This window comes from Salmo trutta, chromosome 6, assembly GCF_901001165.1.
Source record: "Salmo trutta chromosome 6, fSalTru1.1, whole genome shotgun sequence".
Classification (NCBI taxonomy): Eukaryota; Metazoa; Chordata; class Actinopteri; order Salmoniformes; family Salmonidae; genus Salmo; species Salmo trutta.
The window spans coordinates 27,487,688-27,510,848 of record NC_042962.1 but is presented as its reverse complement, the minus strand read 5'-3'; the positions used below and the strand labels follow the sequence as shown (position 1 = coordinate 27,510,848).

Sequence of the window (23,161 nt, the reverse complement as noted above, 5' to 3'; positions counted from 1 at the left end):
AATAGTTTATGGCATTAAAAAATGTGGCCCTTTTTCAGGACCCTGTCTTTCAAAGATAATTCGTAAAAATCAAAATAACTTCACAGATCTTCATTGTAAAGGGTTTAAACACTGTTTCCGATGCTTGTTCAATGAACCATAAACAATTAATGAACATGCACCTGTGGAATGGTCGACACTAACAGCTTACAGATGGTAGGCAATTAGGGTCACAATTATGAAAACTTAGGACACTAAAGAGGCCTTTCTACTGACTCTGAAAAACACCAAGAAAGATGCCCAGGGTCCCTGCTCATCTGCGTGAACCTGCAAGGAGGTATGAGGACTGCAGCTGTGGCCAGGGCAATAAATTGTAATGTCCGTACTGCGAGACGTCTATGACAGCGTTACAGGGAGACAGGACGGACAGCTGATCGTCCTCGCAGTGGCAGACCACGTGTAACAACACCTGCACAGGATCGGTACATCCGAACATCACACCTGCGGGACAGGTGCAGGATGGCCACCACAACTGCCAGAGTTACACCAGGAACGCACAATCCCTCCATCAGTGCTCAGACTGTCCACAATAGGCTGAGAGAGGCTGGAATGAGGGCTTGTAGGCCTGTTGGTAGGCAAGTCTTCACCAGACATCACTGGCAACAACGTCGCCTATGGGCACAAACCCACCGTCGCTGGACCAGAGAGGACTGGCAAAAAGTCTTCACCGACAGGTCGCGGGTAAGTCTCATCGGGTTGGATTTGAGTTTTATCGTTGAAGGAATGAGCGTTACACCGAGGCCTGTACTCTAGATGGAAGGCTTGGGACGGTGTGTCACAGCATCATCGGACTGAGCTTGTCATTGATGGCAATCTCAACGCTGTGCGTTACAGGGAAGACATCCTCCTCCCTCATGTGGTACCCTTCCCCAATCTCAATCCCATTGAGCAGGTCTGGGACCTGTTGGACTGGAGGGTGAGGGCTAGGGTCATTTCCCCCCAGAAATGTCTGGGAACTTGCAGGTGCCTTGGTGGAAGAGTGGGGTAACATCTCACAGCAAGAACTGGCAAATCTGGTGCAGTCCATGAGGAGGCGATACACTGCAGTACTTAACGCAGCTGGTGGCCACACCAGATACTGACTGTTACTTTTGATTTTGACCTCCCGTTTGTTCAGGGACACATTATTCCATTTCTGTTAGTCACATGTCTGTGGAACTTGTTCAGTTTGTCTGTTGTTGAATCTTATGTTCATACAAATATTTAAACATGTTAAGTTTGCTGAAAATAAACGCAGTTGACAGTGAGAGGATGTTTATTTTTTTGTGGAGTTTATTAGGCTCTTAGCATCAACATAATTTGTTTAATTCTGTTTCACACATTTAATTGTTTATTATTTCATTTTGTTTTGTTACATGTAATCTTTTGGTTCAACCATAATGCAAAATAAGTATCAACAGTGGGAACATATTGGGTGTATGCAAAGCTGGAGAAAGAATATATCAATTTATAAGACTTTATATGGAGTGTGCGACTATTTATTTTGTTTAGTTTTTTTCGCTGTTAGCACCTCCACATAAAATATATTTTTCTGGGTGTGCGCCAACTCATGTTTTTTATTCGGTTAAATTTACCTCTAAAATGACACCAATGACACTCAATCAAATGTATAACACAAGGATTTCATTCCAATGCACACTCAATCATTTGGCATATATTCTAAAAAGTGTCTAGGTTTTGTTCAAAGTTTTGTATGAGTAGTACTTTAGTCAGTCTCCACACCGATCTGAAGGTGATGGTCATATGACACCCGCCTATCAATAAAACATGTTTGCTACAAGATGTATGACTTATACAACGTATAGCTAGTCTGACACTCACATGTTTGCAAGGCGGGGGGTCCAGAACCGAGTTTGGGAAAAACCTGGTGTAAAGCACTGTGTTGCATTATCCAGTGGGCTGGATATGAAAGCGTTCCATTGGGGACTTTGTCCCTAGAGTTGCATGCATGCAGTCAACCACATTCAAGTGTTGTTCAAGAAAGCAGAGAACATGATCCCCGAACAAACTAAAGCAGATGAGTGAGGAAACTACGAAAGGGGATTTAATCGCAGTTCTACTTGGAGCGCATTTTACTCTCTGGGAGTGAGGAGCGCTGGTGGAGGGGGTTCGCTGTACCCCAAACGTCACGTCACAGGCTGCTATACCCTGGAAGAAAGTTTGCATTATCAGCCTTTCGAGTTGCTGCTAGGAGAGGGACCAAAACGTCTAACCTCAATGCTTACATGTTTAATATTTGTCTACTTTTTCCCGCTGTATTAAAATGAAGTACCTTCCCACCGGATTCGTCGTAAGAAGTGCCTTATTTCCCTTATTGCTCACCTTTCCATTGATCTATGGAACACCGTCACGGTATAACATGTTCCAGGGAAGCGCATACTCTGGCTCAGAACAACGACAGAGGAATAAGTGAGTCAAGTTTTCATAGTTGTTTGTACTGTATGTTTAATCAGAGACTTGTGTCTATAGTTTTGACTGATAATGTATGGTTATATTATTGGAGACTCCAATAGTCTAAATTGTCTAGAGTATTTACATGTTTTATGACTTTTTATTCTTACTGTAGGCGCCTATGCTGAAATATATATTGATTTATTTTTCAGTGAAATTAGAACAAAAAAAGCACATACTTATGGCCTTACACATGTTATTTGTTTTTAAAATAGGCCAATGGCAACAACAAAAAAGTTCAATAAAAATGTCACTGCAATTTAATAGAATAATGAAATCAACACATTTATGGTAGGCCTATATAATGATTAGATGATTTTACTTCAAGGACTTCACCGTTCCTCTTTCATAGGCTGAATCGTTTTCGTCATTCTGTGTGACTCAATAATTCAATTTTTCAGAAACTGGTGTGCATACGTCGTGCACAAGAACGTGAGCTATGCGGTCGTAGGTGGCACGGAGAGCTTTGTGCAGCCGGAGTCTGCGCCTTGCCAGATGCATCAACCCAACTGCGCGCAACAAGTGATGTAAGTGGCCCAAGAGGCTCGCTCGAGAGGGTGGAGTGCTGCTATTTTTATTGGTCTTGAGAGCGGTGTTACAGCAGTGACTCAACATCCCTAAAGAAAGTTGACTTTGAACACTATTGATTACTTTGAATGTTGAGAATCTTTCCACGTATCAACCAATAGTGTTGAGGATCCATAACCATGGTCCCGTCCTCAGCCTAGTATTTAAAACACCATTACATGAGTGCATTGTTTATTGACATTCCGAATAAACTTGTGTAAAGTGCTTTATAATATCAGCAAAGAAAATAACTGGTCAGCTTTTAATGTAGGCTACTGTATTCATGATCTCCATCAGCTATTTTATCACTGCACTACAGCAGCAGAGGGTATGTCTCTGTGATATTTGCACACACCCACTATTAGGTCAGTCACAAGCACTGAGTAGGTGTAGTTACCCTTCTTCTGTAATCTTCTTCTGTAATCTGCATTCACCCTTTCAGATCCTCAGATTATTCCATATTTATGACAGATCATCTGCGAGTGATTTAGATGTTTATGACGAACCAGTGAATTTGATTGACTGATCCGTTATGGTCTATTTGTCACTGTCTGGGACAAGGAACATGTCCGTGATCCCATTGAGCCTTATGGAAGATGAGGGGAATTAAAGATTGTGCAGCAATGATAAAAAGGCTATTTATTTAGCTAAACTGTAAATAATCATCTGCTTTGTATTGGCACACATGTATGTCACAGTTACGCACACAGCCCCCCCCTGTGCAACATCAGTCAGAGGCATCTGACACATTTCTCCCTGGGTTGGCTGCTTTCGTGTGTTATTATTGAGCATCGTGTTGGGAAACATGTCCTGGGGCCAGTGACGAAGCGTGGCTCCACATTTGACAGGGTGTAAATGGTGGAAAATATTAAGCAGCGTTAAAAGGAGTGCATGATGCATTAGGAGTGTGACTGGCTAGCTAGCCCATCTGGAGGCTGTTGTCATAAACAGATCTTTATTGCTGGGATTCCAAGGCCTGTACTGCTCTCCTGAAAGGGGTCACTGCTCAAGCGTAGTTGTAACTTGGCAAAGCATTGTTCACATTACTCACATTTAGGAAATGTCCATTGAAACTTTGAAAGCAGAAGCTCAGTGGAGAATAACATTGAGGGGGTTTTATGTTGTGAACATAATTGCTAGATTGTCTTGTTGTGAGTTTTTCCTTTTGAGCTGTGTTCCCAATGGTCATATGGTTAGATTGATTAATTAAATATGTTTTTAAATATGAATATCATTATCATTCATCATTTGTGAGGACTGACAGACAAGTTTAAAGTCAAAACAATCTCCCCATTGTAGAAAATGTGAATGCACATTTAGGTCATCTCTTTCTTTGCCATATTACCTTTTCCTTTTTCCAGGTATCGGACCCAATTCCGCCCCATGTATAAGGTCGGCTATAAGCTGGTGACAGAGCTGGAGTGGAGGTGCTGTCCAGGGTACCAGGGTCATGACTGCAAAGGCCTGAAAGGTGTCCCGTCCCGTCAGACAGTCCTGGGGCCTCGGTCCAACCCGCCTCCTGCCCCTGGACACATCGCAGAGACACAAGGTAAGAGAGCTGCTTAAACCTACCTCACCTTTTAGAGACACATACCTGACCCACAACCCATACATGACTAGTATGCTAGTCTGGTCATATGATTAGTTTAGGAATGCTTTTTACTACTCTACTACTGTAGTAATGTAAAGCATAGATTTAACCCACAATAATACATTTAGGTTCCATAGTAGAAAATAGGACTTATTCTAACCACTGGATTTTCCCTCTGTAGGTCCGGGGCAGCAGGCGTGGGATCAGAGTGGCCACCCCTGGGTGGCAGAGGGGCAGTCAGGAGGTCAGACAGGTCAGGGGGGGGCGAGTGGCCAGGTGGCGAGCCAGGGAGGAAGTCAAACGACACAGCAGATGGAGGAGGAGGTGCAGCGTCTGTCACAGCAGGTCCTGGACATGCAGGCAGCCATGACCAGCCTGTCTGCCAACCTGAGGGTAGATCTGCAGGAGGACGCCAGCAAGATGCTGGTCACGCTGCTCAACAACCTGCGGCAGCCGGAAAGCGTGCGTGGCGAGCAGCAGAGCATACTTCTGCAGGACCTCTCTCTGGAAAAGGAGTACAAAACGGTGGACATGGACGAGTTCACAAACAAGATCAACAACATCACAGACACCCTCGACATCAAGAGCAACACCCTGGATGACCTCCAAGCCAGGGTCAACCACCATGACGGACAGCTGCGTCTGCTAATGGAGGCCACACAGGCCCCTCTGGCCACACCCCGTCTGGCTCCCCCGGCCAATGACGCGGCCCTGCGCGCCTACGTGGATGCAAAGTTCCACGCCCTAAGGGACGAGATGATGGAGGGCATGGAGATCAAGATGTCGGACTTGAAGAACTCGTGTGACTATAAGATTCTGTCAGTGCAGGAGCAGTCTGAGTTCCAGGAGAACAGCTACCTCAGCTTGACCGAGCTCCTCGAGTCCAAGGAGATGGACCTCCGCAAGGAGATCCAGGACCTCAAGAATGAGCTGCCTGGTCTGCTTAGGGGAGACGGAACCCCACCAGGTCTGCAGGAGCTGCAGAAGGAGCTGTTCCGGGTCTCCGAGGCCCAGCTGAGACTCCAGTCCAGCCTAGAGAAGAAGCCCGAGCCTGACCCACTCCTGCCCCATGTGGAAGAGCTGGAGGCCCGTCTAAACATGTCAGAGAGGAGCGTGGAAGTGCACAGCCTCTTCCTAGAGGAGAAGTTGAGGAGAGAGTGGGCAGAGGGGGGTACAAACCTGAAGAAGGCCATTGAGGACAGGATGAGCTCCATGGAGGACCAGGTCACCAGTCTACTGGTGGAGATAAGCAGCCCCCTATCTAGGCCTCAGGCTGGGCTGGAGGCACTGCAGGGTGAGGTGACCTCTCACAAGACCAGCATTCAGGCTCTGGAGGACAGATTCAATGCCCTTGACCAGCTGTGCTCTGCAGAGTGCAAGTCTGACCAACTGGCCATAGAGAGCATTCAAGATAACCTCCAGGTCTACAGAACCAGCCTAGACACCATGCAGTCTAGCATGAAAGGCCACTCAGCTAGTCTTGGAGACATGGAGGAGTTTGTCCAAGGGCAGCTCCTGAACCATACCGCCAGTCTTACAGATACACAGGAAGAGCTATGGGCTCTGAAAGGACGTATGGGAGGACAGGAGGGCTTCCTGTCGGCCCTGTCGCTCTCTCTCAGCCAGCAGTCCCTGGAGCTCCAAGGGCAGCATCTGAACCACAGTGCCAGTCTTGCAGGTGTGGAAGAAGCGCTTGGAGCTCTCAGTGGGCGTATTGGAGTGCAGGAGGGCTCTCTGTCAGACTTGGGTGTCTCTCTCAGTGCTCATCTTAAAGATGTGCAGGGAGAGCTGGGAGCTCTCAGCGAGCGTACTGGAGGACAAGAGGGCTCTCTATCGGCCCTGGGTGTATCTCTCAGCCGGCAGTCCCTGGAGCTCCAGCAACTGAACACCTGTTGCCAGAGCAGCGTGGGGCCGGCCCAGGAAGCCAGGGACCTGCTGGAGCTCCACCTGGCCCAGAGAGAGGAGCTAAGGGCTCGGCTGGAGGAACTGGGACAGGAGGTGAGGGCCGAGGCAGACCACTGCAGGAACAGGACCGAGGGTGTAGCTCTGGACATTACAACTGTAGATGGCCGGGTTGCCAGCTTGGACAACATGTGCGCAAGGCTGGAGCCCATCTCCAGCAGCCTGCACAGGATCAAGGAGGGGCTGAACAAGCACATGACCGGCCTGTGGAACTCTGTCAGTGAGATCAACGACACCCTGCTTGCCCACACCAAGGACATCGAAGGACTGAAGGGAACATATCAGAACCTCCAGGACCACTTCTCAGTCATCACCCAGGACCTCCATCATCTAACCACCAGTCCTGAGAACACTGGTAAGACTTGACACAGAGATTTGGTATTTATTAAGATCCCCATTAGCCGCTGCAAAAGCACCAGCTACTCTTCCTGGGGTCCACATGAAACATGACAAAGTACTAAGTACAGACATTATTAGTCAAGGACTAAAATACATTTAAAACGTCACACATAGCCTACATATCAGTACATACACACAATATCTAGGTATAATACATAATACAGTGCAAATTACAAAACAAGATGCATAAAATGGATGTCTCTTCACAATCCCCTTTTTGCAGTAAGGTGTTCTTTAATCCATTTTTTAACTGGTTTTATTGCTAGCTTGAGTTACCTGGGATGGCAGAGTTCCATGTAGTCATGGCTTTATTTAATACTGTGCATTTCCTAGCCTCTGTTCTGGACCTGGAACTGGTAAGAGACCTCTGGTTGCATGTCTTGTGTTGTACCGATGAGTGTCCGAACTGTGTGCCAACTGCTTGAACAGACAGTACCTTTAACACATCAATACCTCGCACAAAGACCAATAGTGATGCAGTTAATCTCTCCTCAACTTTGAGCAAGGAGAGACTGACATGGATGTTAATGACACTTTCCCTCCAAGTACATCTAAGTGCGATACGTACTGTTTTGTTCTGGACAAACTGCAATTTGACTATGTCCATCTTTGCCGCAGATGACCACAAGGCTGGGCAGTAGTCCAGGTGCGACAAAACTAGGGCCTATAGAACTTGTCTGGTCAACTGAAGTGTCAAGAAGGCAGAGCAACGCCCTATCATGGACAGGCCTCTTCCCATTTTAGCAACCATTGAGTATATATGTTTTGACCATGACTGCTTGCTATCTAGGGTTACACCCAGAAGTTTAGTCTCTTCAACTCGCTCAATAGCCACATTCATTAATAGATCTAAAAAAGGTTTAGCGTTGAGTGAGTGATTTGTCCCAAAAATGATGTTTTTTGTTTTTTGATATTTCGCACCAGCCTGTTGCTTAGTTACCCATTCTAAAACTGACTGGAGCTCTATGTTAAGGGTGTCAGTTATTTTACTGTTGCAGCTGACGGCTATACTGTTGAGTAGTCAGCATACATGGACACACAGGCTTTATTCAAATTCAGTGGAAGGTCACTTGTAAAAACAGAAAACAATAATGGCCCTAGTTGGCTGCCCTGTGGTACACCACACTCAACCGAATTTGCATGAGAGAGACTTCTATTAACGAAAACCCTCTGTGTTCTATTAAATAGGTAACTCTCAATCCATAATAAGGCAGAGGATGCAAACACTTACGTTTTTTCAGCAATAGGTTATGATCAATTACATCAAAAGCTGCACTGAAGTCTAACAAAACAGCTCCCACAGTCTTCTTACTATCAATTTCTTTCAGCCAATCATCAGTCATTTGTGTCAGTGTGTGGAGTGCCCTTCTTTATAAGCATGTTGAAAGTCTGTTGTTAATTTGTTATCTGTAAAATAACTTTGTATTTGAACAAATGTTTTCCCAAAATTTGTAACAGGCTGATTGTTTGGCTGTTTTAACCATTAATAGTCTGATATTCTGGGGTAGCGGAATGACCTTTCCCTCCCTCCATGTCTGAGGGCACACACTGTCTTCTAGGCTTAAATTGAAGATGTGGCAAACAGGAGTCACGATAACCACCATGTCGAAGTAAACTTGCAGTCGCTATGCTTTGTTGTGTGGTCCTCCCACTGCAACTTAGAAAATCATGCACAGTTTATTAGGCTAAAGATTAAATAAGATTGACCACTTTGCTTGCTTAAAATGTGCGTGATTATTCCAGTTATCCAGGTTATACCTCTCATTTGTTCTTAAACCTACACTTCCCCCGGGTCGGCGCTCTCCTGCTAAGTTAGTTTCCTACTGGTTACACCACAGTATATATCATCAAGGTGTTCCAGTAGCAGAAACTGGGAATTACAATCAAATGGTGCTCGTAAGATAAACCTCAGAGCTGCAGCTGGAGCCCATTTGGGGTGCTTAAGGTTGTTGATTTAAATCGTGCCTAGTAATGTGTATTTAATGTAGGACCTGTTAGTGTATGTCTCTAACCAGGTTTCCATCCAACCTTTTTATGTACGTCGGACAAAAAAATGTCACGACAGGCCTGGTGGAAATAGCAAATTTGTTGGTAAACTTTACATCCCCTGCGTGCATGCCACCACAACTATTTCTATTGGTACAAGGACTGTTCATGGAACAAACTGTTCACACCCCTCTTGTTGGCAGAGAGAAACATTTTGAAGGTTTACAGTGTATTTCCTGCAATTTTACACATTTTGTCATGGGGTGCAGAGAAGATTTTGCCGTTTTAAAGCTAATTTTCTTGCAATTATATACATTTTGCCACATCTAATGTGTAATAATGTGATATTTGAGTGATTCGAACATTACTACAAAATCTATGTGCCCCCCCGCCGAACCCTCGTTGTTTATCACAGACTTTGTGCCAAAACCATCGACAGAGATAAAAATAGGATGTAAACACACAGAACTTTATTAGTAGTATTTTAAAATAAAAAGTTAGATGACTAAGTGCTTTTTATGTGCGTTACGTCATGACGTAAAGCTTTTTATCCTCAACTAGCCAGTTTGATGGAAACACCCCTGGTGGGAAAATGTACATATTGTTTTGTGCAGGTTTTAGAATATTTTCATGAAAATCTGTCGCAAATTGAATGTAAACCTAGCTAGTTTCTTTGTGAGAACTAAGGGCAATGGGAAGCTGGATATCAATCTCTCCGGGTTTTGACTCAGAGGCAGCACTGATTGAACACACATGGTCATTTTAAATAGACTCGGTTTGTGTTGAGCAATGCTCGGGCTTTAAGGGATTATTACCGTGTGTAGGCGTGCTCCTTATCTCTGTAGTAGAGGTCTTCACAGGTCCAGTTGGACCCGATATACCCGACCCGGGCCCAAAATTCTATTTTGTCCCTCTGGTCCAGTTTGGTTCTTGTTTTATTGTCATCGGGTCTATGTGACCACAGCTCTGCATGTTTATTGTACGCAAATAAGGTGCATTTATTGACTTCTAGAAGGTTTAGACAACATATAAATACCTATTCATTAACCAGAAGAGCAACTTGGCCGATAAACGTTGCCCTCGGGTCTGTCCAGGTTCAACTTTTTGGAACCCGTGAAGACCTATACTCTGTAATAACTATATTTTTGTTAAGACTAGCCTTGCTGTTCCATGGTCATCTGTGAGTTCAGAACCCCCATATCCTTGGTCACTGCAGATAACTAGTGTAAACATGGGCCCAGGCGAACTCAACCGGACTCAGATGAGTCCCACAGCTGGGAATAAGGGAGCTGGAAGGACACTCCATAACATTTATGAGGGTTGCGCCTCTTCTTCTGAATCCAGCTCTGTATGACTCACTGGTTTACAGAGCAGCTCTGCATGTTCTGGTCTGGGAGTCCAATGGGGAAGGGGCCTGATCCTGGCTGTGAAGCCACAAGGAGAGACTTTGGATCGGAGTCACTGTTTCAACCCGTGTGTATGCTTCGCATGCGAGAAATTAAGTGTCAGTACCCCGCCCTTCACTTGTTATTATAGTAATAATTTCTATTTAAAATCATTCTGTCAGCTGGAATGTTTCGATGTTTGCCCTTAGAGGGCAGTTTGCTTGTCATATGTTCCAGACTGGATGCTGCTTTTACCATGGATCACATTGGGATATCTTTGGCTCATACTTGGCTCACTGCTCCTCTTTTGTCCTGGACTGGTCTTTAGCATGCACAGCGGACTATCGCTACTTATCAGGAAGTGGAAAATGCTGTCCATTTATAGGGACCTCTGTCACTGGCTTATCAATTGTCCACTTATAGGAACCAATAAGAAGGTTTGTTATTCGAGAGCAGAGTGGATCGGGTTCAGACCAGGCGCTACTGGATAGATATGACATCACACCCTCCTTCATCCTTACTCTTCCCCCTCAGTGCCCTTATTTTCCCTCTCTTTCTCCATATCTCCCTGCCTCCTCTTTCTCTGGTTTTGTTGAATATGTTTAACACACTGGCCTGGCCCAGTCTCTCTTTAAATAAACACAGTCTGCATCTCAAATGGAACCTTATCCTGTATATAGTGCACTACTTTTGACCAGAGCCTTATGGGGAGCCCTATGGACACTGGTCAAAAGTAGGGCACTACATAAGGAATAGCGTGCCATTTGGGACGCATCCACAGTCAAGGCTATCCCCTGAGCCACATGTACTGCCATGACATCATACACACCCTTCCTCCTAAACTCAGAGACTGAGTAAGAGCTGAATGGGGGGGGGGGGGACATGAATTGGGACCCTCAACTTTCCTCAATGGTTTAGATAATAGATATCTTGATTGCTGAAAGGAAACATCAGATTTTCCTCAAATGGTGTTTGGCTGCTCACTGACTGACACTCCCGGCTTGACAAGCGCCAGATTTAGCTTGGCTTGAAGACCGGTCTGAAGATCACAAGTCTAAAACTGCTAACAGATTTGTCTGGTGTATTTATGTTTGTGTTCACTCTATCGGGCGATTCCATGCCAGTGTAACTGGAACATTATTTTGGTATCTCAGATTATTCTAGCATTTCTCACATAGAATCTTCCCTGGGAGGAGCACACTATTAGGAGCATAATAACACCAAGATGTTGCCTGTATCATGTACGGATAATAGGATCTTACAGGAGGCATGTATAGCTCTAAAAGGGTCTAAAATGGCCACTTTCATCACGGTATTCTCAAATCATTTGTGATATAAATTTAAAAAGCATGTCAAACATCCTTCCTCCAAATGAAGTTTCTATGTGAGAATTGCCAAAACAATCTGAGATACGACAAATATTTTCAGGCTATGCTGGCATGAAATCGCCCCTATTGCAAGTGAAACACATTTTACAGGGCCAAACTATCCACCCGTGCTCGGGAAAAATATATGTTTAGTTCGGTTAATCAAAAGTGTAGTTTAATTAGGACAATTTCCCAAACCATTAGTCACAACCAAGCAGCTAATGTGATGTCCCCTGAGCCTATCAATCACTCCCCAGAGATTAGCATTGTGTGTGTACTTGTGTGTGCATGCCCATGTTTGCCTGTGAGAACCACACATGCAATATACTCACCCTTGTTAACTCTTCATTGCTGAAAGTCCATTGCAGACAACACAACACTTAAGAGTTCAGTTATGCGCAGTACAGAGAGAAGCTAGCATGCTTTTCTGCCTCTTCCTCTGCCTCAGTGGCCATATTGTTCAGGTCAATGACCCTCTGACAGATAACCGAGGTTGTAGGGTTACAGACACACAGGCCAAGCGTGATAACCCTGACAGGACGGCATGAGTGTTCCAAATGGCACACTATTCCCCATTATAGTGCACTACTTTTGACCAGGTTCCTATGTGCTTTGGCCAAATGTAGATAGTCCAGAGACAAGCTAGGACCTGATGATGCACAGCACAGCACAGCACAGTCAATCTCTGAGCTCCCACTGCAGTAAAACATGTCACTTTAGTCTCTTGCTAAAACCACCATCTAGCCCTTTAAAAAAAAACATTTGATGGGGGTGGGGGCCACAAAAAATCTGAACTCATCGAGGGGCCGCAGTTTCTTGCGGGTCTGCGTACCCACATCCAGTTTTAGAGTTAATTTCGTGCAATTCTACACATTTTGCCATGTGTTGTAGGGATAATGTTTGCCGTTTGTAATATGATGTCTGAGTGAGACTGACAAAATCAATGGGGGCCCCATGGTCGGTAATTTGACCATGATAACAAGTTTAGATAGCTGGCTGCTAAACTAACTTGACATTCTAAAAAATGTTAGCTGGCATGGAATTGACAGACTATCAGTGGCTGACATGACATAGGAGAAATTGCTCCTTGTGTATTCTGCTATTCCAATTCGCAACAGTAAATTGAGACCCCGACTGAGTAAAAAAAAATATACGTGTATATATACACAGTATCTCACAAAAGTGAGTACACCCCTCACATTTTTGTAAATATTTGAGTATATCTTTTCATGTGACAACACTGAAGAAATGACACTTTGCTACAATGTAAAGTAGTGAGTGTACAGCTTGTATAACAGTGTAAATTTGCTGTCCCCTCAAAATAACACAACACACAGCCATTAATGTCTAAACCGCTGGCAACAAGTGAAAATGTCCAAATTGGGCCCAAAGTGTCAATATTTTGTGTGGCCACCATCATTTTCCAGCACTGCCTTAACCCTCTTGGGCATGGAGTTCACCAGAGCGTCACAGGTTGCCACTGGAGTCCTCTTCCACTCCTCCCATGACGACATCACGGAGCTGGTGGATGTTAGAGACCTTGCACTCCTCCACCTTCCGTTTGAGGATGCCCCACAGATGCTCAATAGGGTTTAGGTCTGGAGACATGCTTGGCCAGTCCATCACCTTTACCCTCAGCTTCTTTAGCAAGGCAGTGGTCGTCTTGGAGGTGTGTTTGGGGTCGTTATCATGTTGGAATACTGCCCTGCGGCCCAGTCTCCGAAGGGAGGGGATCATGCGCTGCTTCAGTATGTCACAGTACATGTTGGTATTCATGGTTCCCTCAATGAACTGCAGCTCCCCAGTGCCAGCAGCACTCATGCAGCCCCAGACCATGACACTCCCACCACCATGCTTGACTGTAGGCAAGACACTTGTCTTTGTACTCCTCACCTGGTTGCCGCCACACACGCTTGACACCATCTGAACCAAATAAGTTTATCTTGATCTCATCAGACCACAGGACATGGTTCCAGTAATCCATGTCCTTAGTCTGCTTGTCTTCAGCAAACTGTTTGCGGGCTTTCTTGTGCATCATCTTCAGAAGAGGCTTCCTTCTGGGACGACAGCCATGCAGACCAATTTGATGCAGTGTGCGGCGTATGGTCTGAGCACTGACAGGCTGACCCCCCACCCCGTCAACCTCTGCAGCAATGCTGGCAGCACTCATATGTCTATTTCCCAAAGACAACCTCTGGATATGACGCTGAGCACGTGCACTCAACTTCTTTGGTCGACCATGGCGAGGCCTGTTCTGAGTGGAACCTGTCCTGTTAAACCGCTGTATGGTCTTGGCCACCGTGCTGCAGCTCAGTTTCAGGGTCTTGGCAATCTTCTTATAGCCCAGGCCATCCTTATGTAGAGCAACAATTCTTTTTTTCAGATCCTCAGAGAGTTCTTTGCCATGAGGTGCCATGTTGAACTTCCAGTGACCAGTCAGTATGAGGGAGTGTGAGAGCGATGACACCAAATTTAACACACCTGCTCCCCATTCACAACTGAGACCTTGTAACACTAATGAGTCACATGACACCGGGGAGGGAAAATGGCTAATTGGGCCCAATTTGGATATTTTCACTTAGGGGTGTACTCACTTTTGTTGCCAGCGGTTTAGACATTAATGGCTGTGTGTTGTGTTATTTTGAGGGGACAGCAAATTTACACTGTTATACAAGCTGTACACTCACTACTTTACATTGTAGCAAAGTGTCCTTTCTTCAGTGTTGTCACATGAAAAGATATACTCAAACATTTACAAAAATGTGAGGGGTGTACTCACTTTTGTGAGATACTGTATATATTTTTCTTCAGTTGAAGATATTCAATTATCTATTTTCCCCCGGAAAGTAGACTAAACTGAAGTGGTACGGAACATGGGATATCACAGGGATTCTTATATATCCTCAGACTGGTGGAGGGAGTGGCTGGCTGTAAGTCCGTGGTCCTTTCTAGCTCAGTTGGTAGAGCATGGCACTTGTAACACCAGGGGTGGTGGGTTTGATTCCCGGGATGCATGACTGTAAATCGCTCTGGATAAAAGCGTCTGCTAAATGGCGTATATATGAGTGTAGGATTTCTTGGATACACCGTAACGCTCCCTCCAGGTCCACAGTTAAAGCCAGGGGGCCCCCAGCTGCAATTGTTTACATCCACCTCTTTAATCATAGCGCATGCACACGTTAGAGCTCCATCCTTTAATCATTACCCTGCGATTTAGGCTGAGATTGGCTTTCAGTCAGAATCATCAAGGCCCAACCGACCGCTACACATAATCAAACTAAACTAAACACACACACACACACACTAAATTACACACACATGTACATGTTCCGCCTAAGTCTTCCTTCCTGTGGTATTTTACGGATTGCTTCTAGTCCCCTCTCTGTGTAGTGTTTATTAGGGAGTAGGGTGATGTTGCCTCTAGACACTGATTCGGGGTCAGTTTAGCATTTACCCCCCCCCCCCCACTAATGGTTAAGGTTGGGATTGGGGGAGGGGAAGCTGATCCTAGATAAATGTTTTAATAGCCAGACCATGTTGTTCTGGCTTTTATAGCGACTGACCTCTGTTGCCTGAGGTGGGGGATAGGCTGCCTGGTATGCAGGTATGCCTTTCTTGTACAGCTTAATCCCTCTGAAGACAGAGTTGGGACCTGTTGCCTGTTATCTCATTGACTGCTCAGGAGAATAATGAGGAGTAGGGCGAAGTTGCCCCTGCCTAGACACACTGATCTTGGGTCCATTTTGCATATTCCCCACTAACGGTTCAGGTTAGGATTGTGGGAAGGGAAAATGATCCTAGATCTGTACCTAGGGGAAACTTCACCCCAGAACAATGTTGAGAGGGTTAATGATTTGCTGATAAACTCACGTGTAGTTTGTTTTAGTCATCTCGGCTCTGGCTGTCAGGAATGCATGGACAGTTTACTCCTGTCACAGCGGATGTGTCTGCGGTGTGGTGTTTAGGTCACTGATGACAGGGAATTGCTCACTGTTTAATGACAATTAGAATCTCTCAGGCGTATTGAGAACCATTCTACATAATAACTGTTGGTTCATGTGAAATGACAAGAGAAAGTACAGTAACAAGGTGAAAGAGAGCAGAGCCGTGATTGAGTGGGTAACACTTCCATACAGAACATAATGCTTCCCCACTGGAGACCAGGGTTTAATCACCGTATACTGCATCTCCCACCTATTTATCTCCCCATCATTCCCATCTAATAAACCTTAAAAATACTCAGGGTAGAGAGTGGAATTCCCCCAAAATGTGTAAGAGAAGATGTACTATAGCTAAAAAGTACACAGGAAATGGGACAATAAGAAAAAAACTCACAAGCCATTACAACCAAAAAAAAACAGTTTACATTTTTTTTTTGCTAGGTAATTTAGTCTAGCCAGCTATCTGAAACGTGTAATCATGATGAATTACTGACCAGGCATGTGCCCAGGGGCCCTGACCTCCAGCGTGCACCTATTGATTTAGTTGGAAACCCTCATTCAGATATGTGACCAGATTGCTCTATTGGGGGCTTATGTCAAATTTAAGTGAAATTTAAATATTTTTTGTTTACACCCATTCAGCATAGTTCACACCCTCTTAAGCCTTAGCGCCACCCATCACTTTAAGAATTAACCTGTAAACGCACGGTCAACCCCATCCATTATCCTGTCGTTCAATGAGTTGAAAGTATTCAATCCCCTTGACTTTTTCCACATTTTGTGTTATAGCCTGAATTTAAAATAGTTAAAATTGCGATTTTTGTTTCACTAATCTACATACAATATCCCGTAATAATACAAATTAATTAAAAATGAAAAGCTGAAATGTCTTGAGTCAATAAGTATTCAACCCCTTTTGTTATGGCAAGCCTAAATAAATTCAGGAGTAAAACATTTGCTGAACAAATCACATAAACTGCATGGAATAATAGTGGTTAACATAATTTTTGAATGACTGTCCCACCCCTTACCCCACACATACTGTACAATTATCTTTAAGGTCCCTCAGTTGAGTAGTGACTTTCAAGCCAGGGAGGTTTTCCAATGCCTCACAAAGAAGGGCACCAATTGGTAGATGGGTAAAAATAAAAAAGCAGACACTGAATATCCCTTTGAGCATGGTGAAGTTATTAATTAGGCTTTGGATGGAGTTGCTTACCAAGACGACATTGAATGTTCCCGAGTGGCCTAGTTACAGTTTTGGCTTGACAATCTATGGCAAGACTTGAAAGTCATATTTTGTGTAGATCGTTGCCAGAAAAATGACAATGGAATCCATTTTAATCCCACTTTGTAATTAAACAAAATGTGGAAAAAGTGAAGGGGGTTGAAAACATTCAGAAGGCACTGTAGCTCAGTGCTTTCTCCTTGTCTAAACTAGGCTCATAACTTAAAATGTTATATTCATATTTACAGATCCAATGCAAGTTTGTAATTAAGGCACATGAAAGTTCACATGGTCAAGAAGGAATTTCTGTAACAACAACAAAAAATTGCCCTACTGCCGCCACAAGAGGGTGGCCACGAAAATGTTTTGCCCGCAAGGTGGGTGGGGTCCCCCACCCCCTAACCAAATCTTGCTTAGGGCCCCCTGCATACTCAATGTGAGTTCCCACAAACCAGCTTTAACTGGGAGGTTGACTTTACTGGGAGGTTGACTTTACTGGGAGGTTGACTTTACTGGGAGGTTGACTTTACTGGGAGGTTTACTAGGAAGTGAAGTGAAAGCTTTCACTCGAGAAGCACAAAGCATGTTTAAGAGTAATGCAAGCTTGACCTTAATGTCTGAAAGGAATTCTCTGATGCCTCTCTTTTGACCAGACACTTTTTCTTCATTGTAGTTTTTGGGCCCTAACTTAATGCTGACACAGGGAGAAGTGAGACTGGTAGAGTCCTACTGTCTGTCAGTGTCAGGAGTCGTCTCGGCACCAGCTGGTTTGTTAACACGTTGACCTCTCCACAACTGGTCCGGGATGTTATCCCTCACCCTATCCTTCATCCTTTCTTTCTCTTTACCCGCTGGCTTGTCATTACCCCCTCTTTTCAGGCGTTCATGGAGGTGTGGAGGAGTCTGGTAATCCCACTGAGACCAAGCCTGTCCCTCAGAGCCCTGTCCTGCCCATTGGGCCAATACCAGATGGGGCCCTAACGCCACATATGATAGAGACTGGGGAGGCAGGAGCCCCCGGAATCATGATCTCTTCCAAACCGCCCAAGGGGGCCGACGGCAGCATGACCCCCATCAAGGGCTTCGCTGGAGCCCCAGGTGAGATATAGGGGTAGCTGGGAGAGGGGCTAAAAACACATACAGAATACAAATGCATGTGCACACCGGTACACTACCGTTCAAAAGTTTGGAGTCACTTAGAAATGTCCATGTCCATCAAATTGATCAGAAATACAGTGTAGATACAGAATACATTGTTAATGTTGTAAATGACTATTGTAGCTGGAAACGACAGATTTTTTATGGAATATCTACATAGGCCCATTATCAGAAACCATCACTCCCGTGTTCCAATGGCACGTTGTGTTAGTTGATCCAAGTTTATCATTTTAAAAGGCTAATTGATCATTAGAAAATCCTTTTGCAATTATGTTAGCACAGCTGAAAACTGTTGTTCTGATTAAAGAAGCAATAAAACTGGCCTTCTTTAGACTAGTTGAGTATCTGGAGCATCAGCTTTTGTGGGTTCAATTACAGGCTCAAAATTGCCAGAAACTGTTGACATTTAGACTGGTGTTTTGCAGGTACTATTTAATGAAGCTGCCAGTTGAGGACTTGTGAGGTGTCTGTTTCTCAAACTAGACACTAATGTACTTGTCCTCTTGCTCAGTTGTGCATCGGGGCCTCCCACCCTCTTTCTATTCTGGTTAGAGCCAGTTTGCGCTGTTCTGCAAAGGGAGTAGTACACAGCATTGTCCCAGATCTTCAGTTTCTTGGCAGTTTCTCATATGGAATAGCCTTCATTTCTCAGAACAAGAATAGACTGACGATTTTCAGAAGAAAGGTCTTTTTCTGGCCATTTTGAGCCTGTAATCAAACTCGCAAATGCTGATGCTCCAGATACTGAACTAGTCTAAATAAAGCCAGTTTTATTGCTTCTTTAAATCAGAACAGTTTCCAGCCGTGCTAACATAATTGCAAAAGGGTTTTCTAATGATCAATTAGCCTTTTAAAATGAAAAACTTGGATTAGCTAACACAGCGTGCCATTGGAACACAGGAGTGATGGTTGCTGATAATGGGCCTCTGTACGCCTATGTAGGTATTCCATTAAGAAAATCAGCCGTTTCCAGCTACAATAGTCATTTACAACATTAACAATGTCTACACTGTATTTCTGATCAATTTGATGTTATTTTAATGGACAAAAAATGTGATTTTCTTTCAAAAACAAGGACATTTCTAAGTGACCCCAAACTTTTGAATGGTAGTGTATGTTTGCAAGACGAATTACCTTCTTTCAAAACCTCATGAAATGTATCTTGATTATTTTACAGCTTCCCCACCCTCTAAAGGGTCTTTAAAGCCTAATATGCCAGTTATTTCTGGTAAGTGATATTTTGACTCATTTGATTTAATTTACTATGAATATAAAATTGGGAGTCTCCTGAAAATGAACCTCTTTCAACAGTTGCCCACATTCCCCTGAGACCGTCATTGCACAAACCGTATTTAACTTTAACAGGTAAGATATTTAGCAGTCTCTTAAGATTAAAGCCATAGTATTCCAGTCAGTTATGGACAAGAATTACTGTATCTGTCCTAATAAACACTTTTTTTTAAATGAGAGTGAGAATGTGTGTCCCAAAGTTGGGGACAAGCTGTGTCAATGTGACTTACAGTTCCTTTAGAAAGTATTTAACCCCTTGACTTTTTCCACATTTTGTTGTTACAAAGTGGGATTCAAATGGATTTAATTGACATGTTTTTGGCAACGATCTAAACAAAATACTCCATAATGTCAAAGCGGAAGGAACATTTTTACAAAATTCACGAAAAATAAATATCTCTTGATTAAATCAGTATTCACACCCCTGAGTCAATACATGTTATAATCAATCACCTTTGGCAGCGATTACAGCTGTGAATCTTACTGGGTAAGTCTCCAGGAGCTCTCCACATTTCTTCAACATCTGTCATTGCTAGACAACCATTTTCAGGTCTTGCCAAAGCTTTTCAAGCAGATTTAAGTCAAAACTGTAACTCGGCCACTCAGGAACATTCACTGTCTTCTTGGTAAGCAACTCCAGTGTAGATTTGGCCTTGTGTTTTAGGTTAGTGTCCTGCTGAAAGGTGAATTCATCTCCCATTGTCTGGTGGAAAGCAGACTGAACCAGGTTTTCCTCAAGGATTTTGCCTGTGCTTAGCTCCATTACGTTTCTTTTTTATCCTGAAAAATTATTACAAGCATAACATGATGCAGCCACCACTATGCTTAAAAATATGGAGAGTGGTACTCAGTTATTCGTTGTATTGGATTTGCCCCAAATATAACACTTTGTATTCAGGACAAAATAACCTTTTCTTTTTCCAGTATTACTTTTTTTCCCCAAAATGTTTTAATTGAACCTTTATTTAACTAGGCAAGTCAGTTAAGAACAAATTCTTATTTACATTGACGGCCTACACCGGCCAAACCCGGACGACGCTGGGCCAATTGTGCGCCGCCCTATGGGACTCCCAATCACGGCCGGTTGTGATACTACCTGGATTCGAACCAGGGTGTCTGTAGTGACGCCTCAAGCATTGAGTTGTAGTGCCTTGTTGAAAACAGGATGCATGTTTTGGAATATTTGTATTCAGTACAGGCTCCCTTCTTTTTACTCTGTCAATGTTATTGATCCATCCTCAGTTTTCTTCTATCACAGCCGTTGAACTCTGTAACTGTTTTAAAGTCATCATTGGTCTCATGGTGAAATCCCTGAGCAATTTCCTTACTATCCTGCAACTGAGTTTGGAAAGCCGCCTGTATCTTTGTAGTGACTGGGTGTATTGATACGCAGTGTAATTAATAACTTCACCATGCTCAAAGGGATATTGAATGTCTGCTTTTTTTTACCCATCTACCAAATTGGTGCCATTCATTGCGAGGCATTGGAAAACCTCCCTGGTCTTTGTGGTTGAATCGGTGTTTGAAATTCAGTGCTGGACTGAGGGACCTTACAGATAATTGTATGTGTGGGGTACAGAGATGAGGTAGTCATTCAAAAATCATGTTAAACGCTATTATTGCATACAGTGTGAGTCCATGTAACTTATTTAGGCTTGCCATAACAAAGGGGTTGAATACTTATTGACTCAATACATTTTAGCTTTGCATTTTATTTAATTTGCAAAAGAAAATTGAAAAACATAATTCCACTTTGACATGGGGTATTGTTTGTATAGGGCAGTGACAATGTAATACATTTTAAATTGAGGCTGTAACACATTTGAAAAAGTCAAGGGGTATGAATACTTTTTGAAGACACTTAGGGTTGAACTTTAACCCTGCATCTCTGTGTGTCAGGTGAGCGGGTGTCCTTCTCGGCTGGTCTCAACCTCCTGCCCTTCCCTGGTGAGGTGGGCATCATCCGCTTCAACAAGGTGTTGGTGAACGATGGAGGACACTACGACCCTCACACAGGTAACTACTAAAACACTGTCCCAATCACACACAGATACCAGACTAACCTAAATGTAAACCGCAACCTACCCAAATAATCAAGACTATAAGTCCAAGATTTATGTCAACTTTTGTATTGTGTCCGTCATGCAGCTCACATGTGTAACCGATGTGAAATGGCTAGTTAGTTAGCGGTGGTGCGCGCTAATAGCATTTCAATCAGTGACGTCACTCGCTCTGAGACTTGAAGTAGGGTTCCCCCTTGCTTTGCAAGGGCCGCGGCTTTTGTGGTGCGATGGGTAACGATGCTTCGGTGGGTGTCAGTTGTTGATGTGTGCAAGGGTCCCTGGTTCGAGCCCGGGTTGGGGCGAAGAGAGGGACGGAACCTACACTGTTACACATGCGTGCCCCCTTGTCGTTGACTGATGTTCCCTCTTTAATATTCGCCCTCCCTTATTTCTTCCTACTCTTCCAGGCATCTTCACTGTTCCCATGGAGGGCCATTACCTGCTGAGTGCTGTGCTGACAGCCCAGAGAGGTGCCAGGGTGGAGGCAGTGCTCTCTGTGTCCAACCACAGCATCCAGAGGCTGGACACGGCTGGTTACCTTCCTGCTAATGGTGGCGGAGGTGGGGCTAGCTCCACTAGCTGTGACTGTGGAGGCTCAGCCTCCCTGAGCCTGATTCTCACTCTGAAGCGTGGGGACAGGGCAGGTTTAGTCATGACTGCAGGCAAACTTGCTATCTCAGAGAACACAGAGGTCCTCTCGACGTTTAGCGCCGTGCTTCTCTACCCCACCTCCTCAAAAAGATAACCCCCACCAATTAGTAGCCTTATAAAGCTCCAACCTTAAACCACCAGTTCTACTTTAGATGTGGGTATGGCTTACAGGTATTTTAGTTAAACAAATAGATTAACTCATGATGGTACTTTAAAGCAATCTTATGACAGAGCTTTCATACAAAAATAAATGTGTATGAAATATTTGATCATAAGATCGTTATGGAGGGAACGAGGCAGGCTACTGCCATTTATGGAGTATTCATATTTAGTGATTATAATCTAAATGCAACGTTTTTTTTATTACATCTTTGAATGTATGTATGCTTGTGTTGATGTGTGTGTTCAATTTGTTTACATTTGTTGTACCATTTATTTTAAACCTGTGTAATTTTAGGTATTTTCAAATGACAATTTTATTTGAGGACTATCAATTGTACATAGCATTGTAAGCGGAACTACTGTTAAACAAATAAACTGGTCCTTTTCCTACCTGACAAGGGATGCAGAACTTCAAAACGAGCACAGTTGTTTTGAAAGATCTTTGTATTTCATCACCTCCCAATGAGTCACAATGTTCTTTAGGATCAATGCCTGAAAATTAACTGTTTTGGATCAGAGAACTTTAATTCTGCCCCTGGTACAAGTAATAAAAGCTTTGTCTAAACAGTGGCCATGAGTGTTTATTAACTATTGTTTTATTATATAGGCCTATTGTTAATTAATAGTATCACTATAAATGTATGATAGAATGGTTAAAGGGATACTTTGGGATTTTTGGCAATTAGCATGCTAGTATATACCCATAGATTTCCATTAATTGTGCTAACGCTAGTTAGCATTGGCCCGCATCACTACCTCTTAACTTCCATCATACTGGACACAGAGACATAAAAATGGTATCCACGAGTTCATCTGACTCTGGGGAAGTATCGCTGTAATATACTGTACTTATTTGTATTGGTATCGCAAGTGTTTCTTACATGAATTACAGCGAGTGCTGTTTAGAAAAGAGTTCCGTGC

The 23,161-nt window shown here is 43.8% G+C and overlaps 1 protein-coding gene across 1 annotated transcript; it reads left to right on the top strand.

The window, feature by feature from the left end:
• The first annotated feature begins 1,928 nt into the window (after positions 1-1,928).
• On the top strand, positions 1,929-22,810 carry emilin2b (elastin microfibril interfacer 2b). Its single transcript, XM_029756044.1, has 9 exons — positions 1,929-2,448; positions 2,892-3,017; positions 4,419-4,606; positions 4,830-6,965; positions 17,796-18,014; positions 19,252-19,302; positions 19,386-19,439; positions 21,264-21,380; positions 21,835-22,810. Exons 1-9 carry the CDS (start codon positions 2,303-2,305, stop codon positions 22,170-22,172), a joined length of 3,375 nt encoding a protein of 1,124 aa, XP_029611904.1. The 5' UTR covers positions 1,929-2,302; the 3' UTR covers positions 22,173-22,810.
• Positions 22,811-23,161: the final 351 nt, after the last annotated feature.

What these genes read in the sequence shown, in the direction of transcription:
- emilin2b (XM_029756044.1), top strand. Translation starts at nt 2,303, where the DNA reads ATGAAGTACCTTCCCACCGGATTCGTCGTAAGAAGTGCCTTATTTCCC. An exon ending in GAACAACGACAGAGGAATAA is followed by an intron (nt 2,449 to 2,891) that starts GTGAGTCAAGTT and finishes TCAATTTTTCAG; the next exon opens with AAACTGGTGTGCATACGTCG. An exon ending in ACACTACGACCCTCACACAG is followed by an intron (nt 21,381 to 21,834) that starts GTAACTACTAAA and finishes CTACTCTTCCAG; the next exon opens with GCATCTTCACTGTTCCCATG.